The 15,639-nt window shown below is 46.9% G+C and overlaps 1 protein-coding gene across 8 annotated transcripts; it reads left to right on the top strand.

Annotated features, from left to right (window-relative positions):
- MORN4 (MORN repeat containing 4) lies at positions 2,794–14,665 on the top strand. Of its 8 annotated transcripts, none has more exons than XM_013990474.2 (6): positions 2,794–2,948; positions 6,967–7,120; positions 10,288–10,329; positions 11,689–11,803; positions 12,995–13,104; positions 13,343–14,665. In XM_013990474.2, the coding sequence occupies exons 3-6, from the start codon at positions 10,314–10,316 to the stop codon at positions 13,489–13,491; spliced, it is 390 nt and encodes a 129-aa protein (XP_013845928.1). In that variant the 5' UTR covers positions 2,794–2,948; positions 6,967–7,120; positions 10,288–10,313; the 3' UTR covers positions 13,492–14,665. The 8 variants fall into 8 exon arrangements, with proteins under 8 accessions (XP_013845928.1, XP_013845926.1, XP_020928489.1 ...); XM_013990472.2 differs by having other exon boundaries at positions 10,288–10,380; XM_021072830.1 differs by lacking the exon at positions 6,967–7,120 and adding an exon at positions 3,333–3,425.

Here is a 15,639-nt window from a genome sequence, read left to right as displayed (position 1 = left end):
CTATGAACTATGCCTCATATTTATCCCTTTTATTTCCATCTTCACTGATGTCTCATTAGTTTTGAGACTCTCAGTTTGTCTTAGCTACATGATTAGAATAGTTTCTGAGTTCTTCTGCTTCCAATAGCTCTCTGATCGTCTCTGGGTATTACTGTAGATTAATTTTCTTTAAAAATTTTGGTTTTATTGTGTCACCACTCTGATCAAGAAACTATGTTTTTTATTGTGGAAAAATACATGCAATATTTATCATTTTAACCATTCAAAAGTCTATAATAAGTGACATTTAATACAGTCACAATGCTGTGTAACCGTAACTACTATCTGTACCCAAAGCTTTTTCATCATCCCAACATAAATTCAGTACCTATTAAACAATAACTCCTTCTTCCCCTGGCTCTTTGTAACCTCTATATTTCTACTTTCTGTTTCTACAAATTTGCAGATTCAAGAGAGTACATTTGGCAAACCATATCCTCTAATTTTTCAGGTCTTTGCATGATTTAATCACAATCTATTTAATCTTATTTCTTCATAGTTTCTAATATACATTCTCCAGTCTAATATTTGTTTTGTCTTTTTTTTTGGGGGGGGAGCCCCGAACCTACAGCATATGGAGGTTCCCAGGCTAGGGGTCGCATCAGAGCTGTAGCTGCTGGCCTATGCCACAGCCATGGCAACATCAGATTCCAGCTGAGTCAATGACCTACACCACAGCTCACAGCAACACCTGATCCCTTAATCCACCGAGTGAGGCCAGGGATCAAACCCCCATCCTCATGGATACCAGTTGAGTTCGTCACTGCTGAGCCATGAGGGGAACTCCTTAATGTTTGTTTTCTTTTTTGCTGTTGTTGTTTTGCATTTTTTTTAAAGGCCACATCTGTAGCATATGGAGGTTCCCAGGCTAGGGGTCATATTGGAGCTACAGCTGCTGGTCTATACCACAGCCATAGAAACTCATGATCCAAGCTACATCTGCAACCTACACCATAGTTCACGGCAACGTTGGATCCTTAACCCACTGAACAAAGCCAGGGATGGAACCCACATCCTTATGGATCCTAACTGGATTTGTTTCCACTGTGCCACAACAGAAACTCTCTAATATTTGTTTTTTTGATACTCCATTCCCTCAACTACTGTAATTATGCCTCTAGTTAACATCTCACAGTTCAGCATGTTGAACCAGTGATTTAGAGCTGGACTGAATTTTGTAGGTCAACTAACCAAACTCATTTCACAGGCTAAAGTGTTTAATAACTTGCTTGAAGTCACCCACAGTTGGCGGCAGAGATGGGGTTTGAATATAGTGTCCAAGTCTTTTAAATCTACAGTTTATTGAGCACTTAGAATGTGAGATACAGTACTGAGCATTTTGTATTGTATTTTCATACAAGTGTCAGGGAGACTATGTCATTATTACTATTAACATCCTATTCTGGGAGTTCCCATTGTGGCTCATCGGGTTTATGAACCCTGGACGAGTATCCACGAGGATGTGGGTTTGATTCCTGGCCTTGCTCAGTGGGTTAAGGCTCTGGCATGGCTGTGACTGTGAGCTGTGGCCTAGGTCGAAGTTGAGGCTGGGATCATGCGTTGCTGTAGCATAGGCTGGCAGCTACAGCTCCGATTGGATCCCTAGCCTGGGAACTTCCATATGCTGCAGGTGCAGCCCTTAAAAAAGCAAAAAACAAAACAAAACAAAAAACCCTATTCGACAGACTAGGAAATCCCAATTCAGCAAAATAATTTGCTTACTCTCTTTGTAGGCTTGTCTTCTCTTAAAAATTAATTATAGGAGTTCCCGTTGTGGATCAGCAGAAACGAATCCGACTAGGATCCATGGATGTAGGTTTGAACCCTGGCCTCTCTCAGTGAGTCTGGGGTTCAGTGTTGCAGGTGAATTGTGGTGAGGGTCCAGAAGTGGCTCGGATCCGGCATTACTGTGCCTACAGCGTAGGCTGGCAGCTGCAGCTCTGATTCCACCCCTCGCCTGAAAACTTCCATATGCCACCGGTGCAGCTCTAAAAAAACAAAAAAACAAAACAAAACACCACAATTAATTATTGTCTTGAATTTTTCCGTGTGCATGAATATTTTCTTCTCCATAGCTAGGCAGTAAATCCTAGGAGAGCGGTAATCATTTCTATTCCAGCCTGGCAGGACCTGGCATCACGCTGCATTCGCATTGCTCGGTAAGTAAACATATGGATAAACCGGTTGGTGTGCATGGTTATTGGGAGGATTTGCTCCAATCTTGGAGCAAACTGTATTTTAAATACAAAGGATATGAGTAATGACACCACCACCATAAATCCCTATAATGAGTGCAAAAAAAAGTGCCCTGATATCACAGTGCTGGCACAGGGTTGACACTCATTAAACTGTAGTTGCCCCGTCTTGCGCTTTACAGTTTACAAAACTGCACCTCAAAAGCCGATTTGGGGTTCTGTCCTTCAGCTCCGCGGAGGTGCCATTAACAACTGTGCAGATCTAAGTGGGATCCGAGCCGCTGGAGTTGGTCACTGTTACGTCCGACACAGGTCTGGTTTTGTTTGGTTGGGGGTTAACATTTCGGCTAGGGTGCCTCTAGGCAGGCAAGACCTGAGTTCTATGGGTGGATGAGGTGGGACCTTAGGTCAGCCCCACCCTTCTTTAGGATGTTCCGCCAGGGGCTCCCTAGACACTCCGCCCCACACAAAGATGGCGCGGAGCCCGGGCTGGACCAATGGAAAGTGGCGTTGCTCCCAGTTGCCTAGGTAACAGCCAATGGGCCGCGGGAATTGTGCTCGGTGCGGCTGCAGGGGATGGCGGCGTCAAGTCGGGCGGGCACTGGAGGTGGTGGCGGAGAGGCAGGTGGCAGGGGCGAGCCCGGCGGAGCGGAGGTCCGGGCCTCTGGAGCCCCGCGTCGGGGCGAGACGGTCATCCCGGAAGGTTGAGCCCAGGTTGGCTGGCCGCGCGGGTGGGAGGGAGTCAGGGGAATGTGGTCGGGGAGGAAGGCACTGAGGGGCCCATCCTGAGATGACAGCGGCTGTGAAGCGCGGCTCCATCCTGGAGTGGGGGCGGTGGCTCTTCGAGGGTCCCAAACCTGGGCCTCCCGTCTCCACCGCGGGGTCCGAGGCCCGAGAGAGCCCACGGCGTCCAGGATGGTGAGTGGGGTAGGTGGGGGCTATATGAGGAGGGGATGCCATACCTGTGTGAGTGGAAGACCCCGCCCGCACGGGAGTGCTGACCCAGGGTGGAGAGAAGGAGCGGCGCTGGAAGGCAAGAACCGGATGGGAGAAGAAATGGGGAGGTGGACGGGGAATTGTTGCCTTGTTGCAATCTAGGGCTTTGTTGGCTCCGGCCCGCCTCTGTCACACTCTGGTGGAGAGACGTCCCCAACACACGTCGAGGCTTGGAAAATGGGATGCTTCAATCAGGTAGTTGATGGTGCTATCCCTACTGTCTGGCAACTCCAAATTGTTTTGGTACCAGCGGGAGTCATTCGGCTCTGTTAGAACCCGGCCCAGGCATTTTACTTTCTCATGAAATAGAATAGTGTCTATTCTACTGTCCCGGCAGTCCTTCTCATCCAAAGACGTCTGGGGTTTTTTATTTGGTTTGTTTTGTTTTGACCTTTCTGTTGTCAGGATTTTCTTCCCACTTTCTTCCATCAAACTGTCCCACTGTATTCCCGCTGACTTTTATCTAGTGGCCATACATTTGTTTACTTTTCCAGTCCAAGGAAGAATGAGTGAAAGAGACTCACAGACTCATAACAAGGACAGTTATTTTAGGCTCACTTAAAATACTTTAAAAAGAACACTTGACCTCTTGTTCTGGGTTCCTTACAAGCCTGATCTTTGTTCATTAAAGCCTTCAGTTTCTTCTTTTTAGGATTCTAAAAGCCTAAGAGCTTTTATAATTGAAAGAACTTTGACAAGATTGTCATACCCTGAGGAGGGTGGCTTTAAGGGGACACTGTGAAGGTATATGTAGATAGTAGATGCCTCCAAAAAATATTCTTAAATTGAAAATCTTTTCCCCTTTATGTTAGGTTTTTTAATCCTCTGAATTTGGAAACAGGTTACCGGGAATGCATAAATGTTTTTTAACCAGTTTGATTTCTGAAATAAAAAAAAAAAAGGCAAATGGAATGAAAACAAAAGGTCTCTTTACTGTCTTTGAGTTCTATTTGGAAATGTCTGGGGCAGGAGAACATAAAGATGGTATGGATATAGTCTGTTGTGTAGACTGATAGTGTGTTGGCTTACAGGGATAAAATAGTTATTTTCTTTTAGATAAATGTTTGGATTGATCCTTTGCAATCTGTCTATCAAGAGAGAGAAAGGGTGGACATCTGTCTAGAAGCATGAATTGTCTTGGCTTTGTAACTAGATTCCACATGTATATCTGAAGCCTAAACTCCTAGGCCATCTCTTCTCTTTGAAAAAAAAAAGGTGTTTTTTGTTGTTGTTGTTCTTTTTTTTACTGCACCAGCGGCATGCAAAAGTTCCAGGGCTAGGGATCAAACCAGTGCCACAGTAGCCACCTGAACCATGGCAGTGGTGTGTTGCTGGATCCCCAACCCACCGAGCCAGTAGGGAACTCCTTTGAAAAGATTTTTTGAGTGGCTGATAAAAATACTGACTTGCATCCCTTATTCAATTACTGGGTTTTTAAAAAATCTTCATCAGCACAGCTACATATATATATATATATATATATATATATAGTCTTTTTGCCTTTTCTAGGGCCGCTTCTGCAGCATATGGAGGTTCCCAGGCTAGGAGTTGAATTGGAGCTGTAGCCACTGGCCTACACCAGAGCCACAGCAACGTGGGATCCGAGCCGCATCTGCAACCCACACCACAGCTCACAGCAACACCGGATCCTTAACCCACTGAGCAAGGGCAGGGATCGAACCTGCAACCTCATGGTTCCTAGTCGGAGTTGTTAACCACTGCGCCATGAAGGGAACTCCACAGCTATACTTTTTTAAACTAGATTTGTCTTAGTGATCATGGTTACTAATGAAGTTCTTTTTTTGGGTCAGTGGCTACACAGCTATTAATTAGCATGGCTAATTACAAAAGTCATAAATGAAAACCCTGACGCTGTCTCAGGCAATGCCAATATCAATTATTTGGACGCACATTGACGTTTCTAGTCTAATGTGTTCCACCGAGGCCTGAGACCCATGGAGTATACATGTGTTTCCTTTCATTAGCACATCTGATTGTGCTCTTGGGAATGGATATCATTTTGACAAGCAAGTGTTGAAGTTTTTGTTTTGTTTGTTTTGTTTTTTGTCTTTTTTTTTAGGGCCGCACCTGCGGCATATGGAGGTTCCCAGGGAAGGGGTCTATTCAGAGCCGTAGCCACCGGCCTACTCCAGAGCCACAGCAACGCCAGGTCTTAGCTGCATCTTGGACCTACACCACAACTCACGGCAATGCTGGATTCTTAACCCACTGAGGGAGGCCAGGGATTGAATGTGCACCTTCATGGTTCCTAGTTGGATTCATTTCCGCTGCACCACGACAGGAACTCCGCAAGTGTTGAAGTTTGCTGTATTTCCCTGGAACAAAAAGAAATGGGAATTTGCCGATGCGCTTTTGAAAACACATGAGAGGATGGTGGCAGGGTTAGGTTCAGAGATGATGTTCCGGTTACAATTGCTATATAGCCAGTTACTCCACACTCAGCTGCTTAAAACGGCCACGTGATGCTCACAGATTCTTTGGGTCAGGAATTTGGAGAGAACCTCATGAGGATGTTCTCTCTCTGCTCCATGATACTTCAGCTGGGGTACAGGCTCAGCAACTGGGGGCCGGAATCATCCTGAGGCATCCTTCACTCACTCCTGGTGCCTGGGGTAGGATGATTCACAGAGGGGTTTGCCAACGGGGAGCACCAACACATGTGGCTTTTTAAGTGGCTCGGCCTCCTTTGAGCAAGGTAGCCTCAGGAGAGTCAGACCTCTTATGTGGTAGCTTCCGTCTCCAAGCTCAAGATGGAAATTGCATGACCTTTTATGCTTTAACCTCACAACACACCATCGCTTCCATCACATTTTTTTGATCGAAGCAGTCACAGGCCTGGCCTGTTTCATAGGTGAGGAGTTAGGCATTACTGTTTTGATGGGCCAGTGTCAAGGTCAAACTAGAAGACTCTGTAAGACAGAAGATATGATTGCAGATATCTTTGGGAAGTACAGTGCACTATATTCGGTCATAAGGAGATCATCTTTCAAGTTTCACCGGCTTCTTTGAAATATTTAGGACATATTGCCCAAGAGCTAACAACGTACCAAAAGAGTGGTTAGGTTATTAGGTTATTAGTATTAGGTTATTAGGTTACTAGAGGGGCTGGCTAGTACTTGGTCCATAGATAATTCTCAAACTGGAGAAACAGTGTTCCCTCACTTTCAAGTTCCTTCTCCTGGTGGGATGACACTATGTGGAAGTTTCATGAAGCCTTGAGAAGAAGAACGGGTACAGGAGGCAGCTCTCCTGAGCCCCTGTGTTATCAGTCTGACTCCACAAATTGCACTGCAGTTAACTCCTTCCAAAGCACTGAGTGAATATGAGTAAGCTAGCTGCTGCTGAGCACTTAAGGGAAATATCTTTATCTCATCATCTTCCTATAAAAATGTCTTTATCTCATCATCTTCCTATAAAAATAATGATTTTGTGTTTGTGTTTCAGAATGGTTGTTTAGTCGTAAGATTTAGTAGAAGATGCAACCATTCACATTGCGACATGTTTTGAAGGAATGAAATAGTTCAGACTTGTACCCTAAGCTGACTTTTAGCACTCTGATGTCATCAGTTCTGGGAAGAGCTGATGGTGGCCTCTAGCAATCAGAATGCTTATTTGGACTGGAAAGAATTTTCCTTTGAGGTTTTGATGGAAAACTGCTTCTCTTTCTCTCATTAATGTTGTATTTGCAATGGAATCATGCCGACCTCTGCCCCAGGCATACTCTGATGCTGGGCTGATGATAAGAGGCCCGGAGCCTGAAATTGGATGCTGACCCTGCTGAACATTGATGAAACAGAGATGGCACACCAAGATGGCATGACCTCTCTGAGAAAATAGCCCCTCAGAGCTTGTGAGGGACTTTCGGACAGGTGAGGGATCTTGAACATGGAGTTCCTGAGTCACTGGAAAGTGAGAAAATCCCTGGAGGACCTATGGGAGCACCACCAAAAGAGCTCCCACAAAGCTGGCCTTCATTACGGGGGGTAGAAATGACTGTCCCTCCATATTTGGGTGAGAGCACAGGGATTAACTCCTCTGTCTTCAAGCTGAGATGACACTAGAGCTTTGAGACAGGGCCATCTTCTTATATTTGTCCATATATATATATATAAAATCTCCACATGTATATGGGCAATATTACAGTGGAATACTATTCAGCCATAAAAAAGAAATCTCACCATTTGCAACAGCATGGGTGGACCTAAAAAGTATTATGCTACATGAAATAAATCAGAGAAAGATAAATGCAATTTGATTTCACTTATACATGGAATCCGAAAAACAAAACAAATGAATAAAGATAAAATAGAAACAAAGTCATAGACATGGAGAACAAACAGGTGCTTGCCAGAGAGAAGAGGGGTAGAGGAGTGAGAGAAATAGATGAGGGAGATTAAGAGGCACAGACTTCCAGTTAAAATAAAATGAAAACAAAAACAATGAGGGGGAAGAAAGAGGGAGAGAGAGAAATGAAGAGAAAGAAATAGAGATTGTATTTTTTTAAATATGTTGAATGATTCTATTTGTTTATGCTCTATGATGTTTTGGGTATCTTAACTCCTTATAGGATATCCTGACTATAAACCTTCATTCTGAAGCCATACATAGCCAGTCTCCAAATGTTACTGGGTTGTTTGCATGTGTTTATCCTAAGATGTCTCTTAGTAGTCATTCCTGCCCTGTTACCCTCTTATCTGCCTAGTTCAGGCCTTGATCTCATACCTGGGTTTATCAGTTAGCTTTTGCTGGTTAATAACACACTGTCCTCAAAACATAGTGGCTAAAACAACAACTGTTTCTTTAGTCTGTGGTTTTCTGGGTCAGTAATTTGGGGCTGGGCTCAGAAGGGCAGCTCTTCTCGTCTTGCCTGAGCTCACCCCTGCATCGGTGGTCAGCAGGGACAGCTGCTTCCACTTGGCCTCTCACCATCCAGCAGACAGGCCAGGGCTAATTCACATGGAGGCAGAACGGTTCCAAGTGCAGCAGTGGGGCAAGCCCAGCAAACAAGCTCTTTTCAAACCTCTGCTACCTCCCCTTCGATAATGTGCCATTAGCCAAAGCAAGTCAGATAACCCACCCGGATCCGATGGGCAGAGGAATAAATCAACTGCCTCTCAGTGGAGGATCTGTCATGTCACGTTGCAAGGGTGTGAATGGAGGGAGCGTAATTTTTGCTTATTTTCACAGTCACCTGAATTATCTCACCTCTTGTTCTGCAAGCTTTTCTGGCTGTAGTTTTTGGCTGTTCCAACCCATCCTGCTTCTCGCTGCCACATTCACATTTTCCCTAGACTCTGCTTTCATATCACAGCCCTGTTCAAAACCCTCAGAGGTTTCCTCTTCTCCCCACTTTATCCACTATCAGCTCTTCTGGCTATCTTTCAAAGGTCTCCTTAAACTGGCCTGACTGTCAAAGCAGAGCACAAGGAAAAGGCACTAGCAGCGGTCAGAGGAGGCGTGGGCACGAGTTCCATCCCCCTCATCACTCACCGTCTAGTTTTTAACTTCTTTGGGCTTCTGTTTCTCCAATTGTTTCTCCCTCCAAAATGAGAGAGTTTGGATTTAAATTCTTTTTTTTTTTTTTTTTTTTTTTTGGTCTTTTTGCCTTTTCTAGGGCTACTCCTGCAGCATGTGGAGGTTCCCAGGCTAGGGGTCTACTCGGAGCCGTAGCCGCCAGCCTGCACCAGAGCCACAGCAATGCAGCATCCGAGCTGTGTCTGAGACCTACACCACAGCTCACGGCAACACCAGATCCCTAACCCACTGAGCGAGGCCAGGGATTGAACCCGCAACCTCATCGTTCCTAGTTGGATTCGTTAACCACTGAGTCATGATGGGAACTCCTGGATTTAAATTCTTTTCAGATTTAATATTTAGGATGAGTATACAGAGATGAATTTATATCCTGTTACTTCCTAAATAAACCTTCAACTCTCCTCTAAGACCCGCTTCCCATGTCTCACTGCGCATCTCATGTTTATGTTGCTCTTGATGCTTTCATTCCCCATGTTTTCTGAGTCTGGAATTGCCCTTTGCGTTCTTTGCTGCTTGTTTTACATTCTCTCCATCCCTTGTCTTTGTCATCCGTGCCATTCATTTTGGCTCTTAATTGTATTATCTCTTGTATTATTCAGTGTTTCAATTGTCTTTTTCTTTTTCTTTTTTAGGGCCACTCCCACAGCATATGGAGGTTCCCAGGCTGGGGGTCGAATTGGAGCTACAGCTGCCAGCCTACGCCACAGCCACAGCAACACCAGATCCGAGTTGCATCTATGACCTACACCACAGCTCACTTGCCAGATCCTTAACCCACTGAGCGAGGCCACTGCGTCCTCATGGATACTAGTCAGATTTGTTTCTGCTGAGCCACGATGGGAACTCTTCGATCATTAGTCTCATCAGCTCCATTACCCACTTGTTGAAGGATGAGATTATGTTTTATACTTGACTAAGCACGTAGTAGGTATTATGCAAGTATTTACAGATTAATCCTAAATTTCCATCCCAGGTCTTAGAAAATTTGAACTGGCTGAAAAATTTTAAGGCAAGTAGGAAGAGGAGTTCCTGCCATGGCTCAGTGTTTATTGAAACCGACTAGGAACCATGAGGTTTCGGGTTCGATCCTAGGCCTTGATCAGTGGGTTAAGGATCCAGCGTTGCTGTGAGCTGTGGTGTAGGTCGCAGATGCGGCTCAGATCTGGCATTGCCATGGCTCTGGCGTAGGCCGGCAGCTACAGCTCCGATTAGACCCCTAGCCTGGGAACATCCATATGCCTCGGGAGTGGCCCAAGAAATGGCAAAAAAGACCAAAAAAAAAAAAAAAAAAAAAAAAACAAGTAGGAAGAGAAGACTGCTTGGGAAGAGGTGGTGATGGCAGTGCTGGTGGTTGGAGAGGTGGGGATTTTTGTTAAATGTACTCACAGCAGTGCATACCGACCAGGCTGGTAGCCTTTAAAGAGGTATCTACGAAATCGCTTTACAGGCCTTTCTTCCAGCCATCCTGTGACACTGGTTCTCCTCTGCTTGTTTCCTGCAGTTTTCATCCATCTGGAAGCTGTCACGATGACCCTGACAAAAGGTTCCTTCACCTACTCCAGTGGGGAGGAGTATCGTGGCGAGTGGAAGGAGGGTGAGAGGACCCAGGGTGGGGGGTTGTCCAGTGATGAACCCACTTCATTGGGTTGAAGGGCAGATACATCAGGATATATAAGCCAGTTTTGTAAGTCTCCCTTTCTGGCTGTGAGATTGAATCCAAATAGTGCCTTTCCTTTGTTTGATTTTCGGATTATAAATAAAGAGATTAGAAAATGCTATTGCTACTCCAACCTCCAGAAATAAGTTAAATCTTCGTACTTCTAAATTTAAAGTGTTTTAACACTCTGTTTTCCTTTGGTGGTATTATTTGGGAGTCGTTTTTATAAATGCTAATGTACTCAGCAGAGCAAAATGAATTATTTTTAGTGCCCATAAATTAGAAAGTGCAGATTCATTGCAATGACTTGATTCCAGTGAATCTTAAAAAGTTACGGAAGAAATTAGGGCAGACACTCAAGAGCAGATGATATTCATTGCCTTGAATTTCCTGGGACAGCTCTTTACATTTGGAAGTATCTATTCATAGGAATGGCAAAATTCCTCAGGGCCTGAGACTGTACAGGAAGGATTTTAATGATGTTCCATTTGGGAACAGCCTGGCCACTTAAAAGTCTCATGGGTCCAATCCTAGCAACCCAGGAACTGCCCCGAAGGAGACTTGCCTCTCTATAGCTGTGCCAATGATGTGCAGTTCACACTGTTTCCAGACGCCTCACTCTTTTCATTCAGCTGGTGAATTCTTGAGCCTTGAGAGAAATTATGCACATTTCCAGTCTTTTCTCCCACCTCCCTACCACCTGCTGTCTTATTTTATTTTATTTCATTTTACTTTATTTTATTGTACTTTTGTCTTTTTAGGGCGGCACGCATGGCATATGGAGGTTCCCAGGCAGGGGTCTAATTGGAGCTGTAGCCGCTGGCCTACACCAGAGCCATAGCAACGCAGGATCCAAGCCGCATCTTCGACCTACACCACAGCTCATGGCAACACTGGATCCTTAACCCACTGAGCAAGGCCAGGGATTAAACCTGCAACCTCATGGTTCCTAGTCGGATTCGTTAACCACTGAGCCACGATGGGAACTCCTAGCTATTGTGATTTTTAAGTGCTCTCTTATCTTTCATTCTTGGAGAGTCCTGCTCCAAACTGATGGTTGTGACTTAAGGGAAGATCCTAGGAGCCAGCTTATTACTCTGGGCAACAGTTCCCTGCTCTGCTAATGTCACTGTTTCTCTTCTTTCCTTTGTCGGTGGGGTGACATAAGGCAAGGGATGTTAGACCATGAGAGGGGACCCTGAAGCTGCCCCATCCCAAGCTGACACCTGTCTTCTCTTTGCTCAGGCCGCAGACATGGTTTTGGTCAACTGATGTTTGCTGATGGTGGCACCTACCTGGGCCATTTTGAAAATGGGCTCTTTAATGGTTTTGGGGTACTGACCTTCTCAGACGGCTCGAGGTGAGTCCTGGGTCATTCCTTTCTCAGCCTTAAACGAGGGAAGGGAAGCTCTGATCTAAAAATGATAGTGACCGAGTTCCCATCCTGGCTTAACAGTAAGGAACCTGACTAGTATCCATGAGGATGCAGGTTCGATTCCTGGCCTCACTCAGTGGGTTAAGGATCTGATTTGGCTGTGAGCTGTGGTATAGGGCGCAGCCTTGGTTTGGATCCAGTGTTGCTGTGGCTGTGGTGTAGGCCGACAGCTACAGCTTCAATTCGACCCCTAGCCTGCGAACCTCCATATGCCACAGATTTGCCCCCCGCCCCTGCGAAAAAAAACAAGAAAAGAAAAGAAAAATGATAGTGATGGAGTTCCCACTGTAGCACAGTGGGAGCTATGGTAGTATCTCTGCAGCGGCAGGAACCCAGATTCGATCCCCAGCCTGTTGCCATGGGTTAAGGATCCGACATCGCTGCCGCTGTGGCATAGGTCACACCTCCAGCTCCCATTTGATCCTTGGCCCTGGAACTCCATACGCTTTGGGGCAGCCAAGACAGAAACAAATAATAAAATCAAAATAAAAATGGCTAGGGATAAATATCTGGTCGAACCGGAGCTTGTCCTAGGCAAGGAGTGAGTATTCATTCTTTTACTGGTTACTTTAAAATAGATCTCAAGTTTGAAATGGCGAGAAGGTGAGTGACCTCCCACCCCATCGCTCTGTCTTTGGGTTATTTCCTTGAGATTTGGGCCTCATTTCAGACACAGTCTGACTCTTCTCTGCTGGCTGGGAGTGGGGGTGGGTGGGGGCGGGTGGAGCTCTGGAAGAGTGTAATTAGCTTTGCTCCTTGGCGTTAGTAAACCACACGTTAGGTATTAGTGGCAGCCTGGCTCAGGTATCCTGGCCAGCTCACTCCCCCCGTCAAGACTGGAGTTCTCGTCGTGGCACACTGGTTAGTGAATCCGACTAGGAACCGTGAGGTTGCGGGTTCCATCCCTGGCCTTGCTCAGTGGGTTAAGGATCCGGCATTGCCGTGAGCTGTGGTGTAGGTCGCAGATGCGGCTCGGATCCCGCGTTGCTGTGGCTGTGGTGTAGGCCGGCGGCTACAGCTCCGATTAGGCCCCTAGCCTGGGAACCTCCATATGCTGTGGGAAGCAGCCCTAGAAAAGGCAAAAAAAAAAAAGACTGCTTCCTTGTGTTTCTGCAGGTATGAGGGCGAGTTTGCCCAGGGCAAGTTCAACGGTGTCGGAGTCTTCATTCGACACGACAACATGACCTTCGAAGGGGAATTTAAAAACGGCCGCGTGGACGGTTTGGGTAAGTTACAGTCCAGCAGGATGGGCAACTGAGGCGACCATAACAGCACAGAGGGGCACCTATGCAGCTCTAATCCTTCTGTGGATGCCCAGCATTCCATAGTGACCGCGCACTGATGCCGGGCCCTTGGGCTCACAGAGAAGAGCCACAAATTTTGCCTTCCCTCAGTCCCTGCAGTAGCTGACCTCTGAGCCACTAGTGCCACTGTCACTCCATATTTTCTCTCTTCCCCTCAAAGGCCTGCTGACTTTCCCCGACGGTTCTCATGGAATACCCCGAAACGAAGGTCTGTTTGAGAATAACAAGCTCTTGCGGCGTGAAAAGTGCCCCGCAGTGGTTCAGCGGGCCCAGAGCGCCTCCAAGTCAGCCAGGAGCCTCGCGGCCTGAGGGCGCCACGCCCAGCTGACCAGGAACCAGGAGGGCCCTGCCACCCGCTCGAGGTGAACCAACAGACCGATGTGAAAGGAGATTTGAATGACCTGGGAGCGGAAGCCCTGGGAGTGGCCCCATCACCTGCCAGGCAGGGCTTCGATCTCAGGCGGGAGGCCCCTGCAGCTGCAGTTACCTGCTCTGTCCTTCCCCTCTCTTGCTCGTTGGGTCTCTCCATCCCTAACACTCTGGTCCCCCAGCACAGACCAGCTGCTGCCTTCCTCCCACTTCCTTTTCTGCCGAGTGATGCAGAATCTCTCCCTTCTGCTTCTCATTGGGGCAGATGATCCCAGCCCCAGATCAGGGCCAGGGCTTTGTGCCGCCCTGGAAAGAAAGAAGGGAAACGACAGGGGCAGCTTAGACATACATCACTGTGGTCCTGTGAAAGTCAAGGCCACAGCTTTTCTGTCTCTTACTCCCTGGTTCGCTTCTGGTGGCCGTGGTGGCCCCAGGCTTCTCCCTTGTCTGACCAGACCAGTACTCGTGTCCGCCTCCTGCTCCTGTGGGTTCCGTGAAGTGCTCCTTCCCTCACCCTTGACTTTACCCGCTGTCTTCCTTACCTGAGTTCCAGCAGATCATTTGGGCCCCTTTTTCCTTCCTTAGACCTGGGACAGGATCCCTCTAGTCAAAAAGAAACGGATGTAAACAGTCACTGTATGAGTTTGTCACTTACTTCGGGGCAAAGAGCAGACATCTCTGGACAGCGTCAGGCCCTATCACAGAGTGACCTGAATCCTTAGGAGTGGCTTGGGCCGACATGGATCCTTCCCACTGGACCAGTAGGTCAGGCCCACCTCAACCCCTTGGCGTTCAGGTAGAATTGGACCCATGCTGGACGGCAGTGAACTAAAGAGCGTTGGGTTCACTGGAACTCTCCCACCGTGAGCCTTGGCCATCGGGCCTCAGGATCAGATCTTGACCAATAGGATCCCTGCACAGTTCATCACAGGGGCCTCCCATGACCCTGTGACCCAAACACACCCCCACCCCACCCCCAGCCCCTGATCCTCACGCTCAGTGTCCCCTCCACATAGATTGTGGTGGAAATTATAGCTGTGTGCCTCTGTTTATTCTCTGACTTGTACTGTAGAAACAAGTGTTTATGAGGAATAAACAAATCACCAGAACTGCCTATAGTTTGTTTTCTTGACTCTCTTGCTCTGTATTCTTAGGAATATTGACCTGTTTGCTGTTTCTAAAAAGTTAATCATAGATGGAGGCTTGAAACTGACCTTGCACACTTTACTACCTAATAGCATCTAATTCTCGAAAACTCTGCAGGGTAGGAACATTTTTTTCAAAAGAAATCAGCAGGCTCAGGTCACCCAAACTAGGGAGTGGCAGAGCTGGGTGGGATTTGTATCCTGGGCTTTCTGTACTCTTCTTACCTTGAGCATCCTGGTGCCCACGGCCTGAGACCAGATGTTGTCACACCTGCTGGGTCACCTCAGGCAAGTCTTGGCACATTCACCTGCCACGTTAACCCTTTTACATACGTGATCTCATAAGCCCTGAGAGCAAAGTACCATTATTATCCCTGATTACAGATACGGTTCAGGACAGTTAAATTATTCTCCAGAGTCCTGCAGGCACTAAGTTGCAGAGCCAAGAACTTCAGCTCAGCCACTTTAAGCCCAGAGACTGAACTCTTCAGCCATACACTAGCCTGCCTCCCTAGCCCCTTTTGCGCCTTCCTAAACTTGATTCTCATCTGAGCCCAGACCCTCCAGAAGTTGTGTGTGAGGCAAACCCAGGTGCTCAGTTTCTGCTGAAGGTTGATACGTTTTGTACTCTCTCCTCTAGCCCTTGCCCTAAAAAAGTATCTGTTTACCTTTTGTGTAGTGTGTGTGTGTGTGTGTGTGTGTGTGTGTGTGTGTGTGTGTGTCTTCTTTTAGGGCCACACCTACAGTGTATGGAAGTTGCTAGGCTAAGGGTTGAATTGGAACCACAGCCTCCGGCCTACACCACAGCCACAGCAACGCAGGATCTGAGCCACGTCTGCAACCTCTACCACAACTCACAGTAACTCCAGATCCTTAAACCCGCTGATCGAGGCCAGGGATTGAACCCGCATCCTTGTGGATACTTGTCGGGTTTGCAACCCAC

This window comes from Sus scrofa, chromosome 14, assembly GCF_000003025.6.
Source record: "Sus scrofa isolate TJ Tabasco breed Duroc chromosome 14, Sscrofa11.1, whole genome shotgun sequence".
Classification (NCBI taxonomy): Eukaryota; Metazoa; Chordata; class Mammalia; order Artiodactyla; family Suidae; genus Sus; species Sus scrofa.
The sequence above is the reverse complement of the archived record's forward strand: the minus strand, read 5'-3'. Positions and strand labels throughout refer to the sequence as shown.